The 1,986-nt window shown below is 68.2% G+C and overlaps 1 protein-coding gene across 2 annotated transcripts; it reads left to right on the top strand.

Annotated features, from left to right (window-relative positions):
- The first annotated feature begins 21 nt into the window (after nucleotides 1-21).
- Nucleotides 22-1,826, top strand: TNFRSF6B (TNF receptor superfamily member 6b). Of its 2 annotated transcripts, XM_081557555.1 has the most exons (4): nucleotides 22-401; nucleotides 489-735; nucleotides 818-1,021; nucleotides 1,421-1,826. In XM_081557555.1, the coding sequence occupies exons 1-4, from the start codon at nucleotides 339-341 to the stop codon at nucleotides 1,708-1,710; spliced, it is 804 nt and encodes a 267-aa protein (XP_081413681.1). In that variant the 5' UTR covers nucleotides 22-338; the 3' UTR covers nucleotides 1,711-1,826. The 2 variants fall into 2 exon arrangements, with proteins under 2 accessions (XP_081413681.1, XP_081413680.1); XM_081557554.1 differs by having other exon boundaries at nucleotides 22-735.
- The last annotated feature ends 160 nt before the right edge of the window (nucleotides 1,827-1,986 follow it).

Raw genomic sequence — 1,986 nt, 5'->3', positions numbered from 1 at the left:
CATGTCTGCATGTCCTGGGCTGGTTGGAGGGGTGAGGGTGCCAGGGAGGATGGGGGGCATCTGGGCAGTCTTTCTTCCACATGCTTTGTCCAAAGGGGAAGCCTCTGCCCGTTCCACCCCTTAGCTGCCAGGCCTGGTAATGGTATCAGGCTCTGCCCTTTGCCATTTGTGCTGGGGGCCGTCACAGGACCACCCTGGCACCGGCTCTGGAGGGAGGAGTCAAAGCCTAGGTCCCTAGGTCGCCGACCCCTCCTCCTCGGCGGGCGGGGCTCCGCAGGGCGGGGCCAGACCGACCCTTATAGGACGCGGCCAGAGGCTGCCGCCGCTCCACCGAGACTATGGGAGCTCCGCCGTGGCCGATGACTGTCCTGCTGCTGGCGCTCGCGGCGCACGGGACGGCGGTAGGCGCGCCCACCTACCCGTGGCGGGACGCAGAGACAGGGGAGTGGCTGGTGTGTGACCAGTGCCCCCCGGGCACCTTTATGCAGCGGCCTTGCGGCCGGGACAGCCCCACGACGTGTGGTGCGTGCCCGCCGCGCCACTACACGCAGTTTTGGAACTACCTGGAGCACTGCCTCTACTGCAACGTCATCTGCGGGGAGCTCGAGGAGGAGGCGCGTCCGTGCGGGGCCACCCACAACCGCGCCTGCCGCTGTCGGTCCGGTTTCTTCGAGCACGCCGGCTTCTGCTTGGAGCACGCGCCCTGCCCGCCCGGCGCTGGCGTGGCCGCTCCCGGTGGGTGCGGGGCGGGGCAGACCCTCCGCCGAACAGGGACCACTCGGCTCTCTTGACCGCGGCCTCCCCGTCTCGTCCCTAGGTACCCCCAGCCAGAACACGCAGTGCCAGCCGTGCCCCCCGGGCACCTTCTCCGCCAGCAGCTCGAGCTCGGAGCGGTGCCAGCCCCACCGCAACTGCACGGCCCTGGGCCTGGCCGTCAATGTGCCTGGCTCCCCGTTCCACGACGCCCTGTGCACCAACTGCACGAGCTTCCCGCTCGGCCCGCTGGAGCCGGGGGCACCGGGTGAGCGGGGGGTAGGGTGGGGGTGCTCAGGGCTTATTAGCTGGTTCCTGGGAAGGGCTTCCGGAAGCGCGGTGGGGGCGGACCAGGAGACAATTTGGCTGAGGGTTTCAGCGCTGGCGGGTGATGCCATTTCCCGCCGGCATTGGGAAACAGGCTTCGAGGGTTTAAACTGTTCGCGGGAGGGCACGGCACTGAGCGTGGCGGGCATCCCATTCTCGGCGTCAGCCCACGAGCTGCACTCCTTCCCCGCCACGTTTCCCGCGGTCGCCCCGGACCCTCCGGCACGGCTCTCGTCTCGCCATTCATGAGCGTGCGGAGACCCCTCCACGGTCCTGTCCTCCCGGGGCGCGGAGCGGGGCTGGCACCTGACTGGGTACCCCTCGCCCCGCCTTCCCGCAGGGACCGAGGAGTGTGAGCGTGCCGTGGCCGACTTCGTGGCTTTCCAGGACATCTCCCTCAAGAGACTGCAGCGGCTGCAGCAGGCGCTCATAGGTCCCGGGACACGGAGCTCTCCACCGCCGCTGAGGGAGGGCCGCGCGGCGCTGCAGCGGAGGCTGTGGCGGCAGCTCACGGAACTCCGCGAAGCGCGGCCCGGGGCGCTGGGGGTACAGCTGCTGCGGGCGCTGCGCGCAGCCAGACTGCCTGGGCTGGAGCGCAGCATCCGCGAACACTTCCTTTGGGCGCTCTGAGCATCCCCCTTGGTATTTATTCACTCCAGTCCGAGCTCCTCGTGCTGCACCGAAGGCTTCGGAACCGGCCCCTGCGGCGCTAAGGTTGTTTTTCATAAAGCCGATTGGTAAACGAGTGTCCAGTCTGCCAGTGTGCACTCTGCACCCGGGGAGGGACACACCTGGGCACGCTGCCTTCCCTCCCACTGGGACCGACCCTCTCAGGTGGTAGGGTCGAGGGAGAGGACAGCGGGTTACACCCTTCTTTCAAAGTTTTGCTGAGTGGTTAGGGAGGTG

Source organism: Giraffa tippelskirchi, chromosome 13 (genome assembly GCF_054371585.1).
Source record: "Giraffa tippelskirchi isolate mGirTip1 chromosome 13, T2T-mGirTip1v1.2.pri, whole genome shotgun sequence".
Taxonomy (NCBI): domain Eukaryota; kingdom Metazoa; phylum Chordata; class Mammalia; order Artiodactyla; family Giraffidae; genus Giraffa; species Giraffa tippelskirchi.
This window is presented reverse-complemented; position numbering and strand designations above follow the sequence as displayed.

Coding starts and splice junctions, on each gene's coding strand:
- TNFRSF6B (XM_081557554.1), top strand. CDS start 339: ATGGGAGCTCCGCCGTGGCCGATGACTGTCCTGCTGCTGGCGCTCGCG. Junction 736..817: donor CGCTGGCGTGGCCGCTCCCG/GTGGGTGCGGGG, acceptor TCTCGTCCCTAG/GTACCCCCAGCCAGAACACG. Junction 1,022..1,420: donor GCTGGAGCCGGGGGCACCGG/GTGAGCGGGGGG, acceptor GCCTTCCCGCAG/GGACCGAGGAGTGTGAGCGT.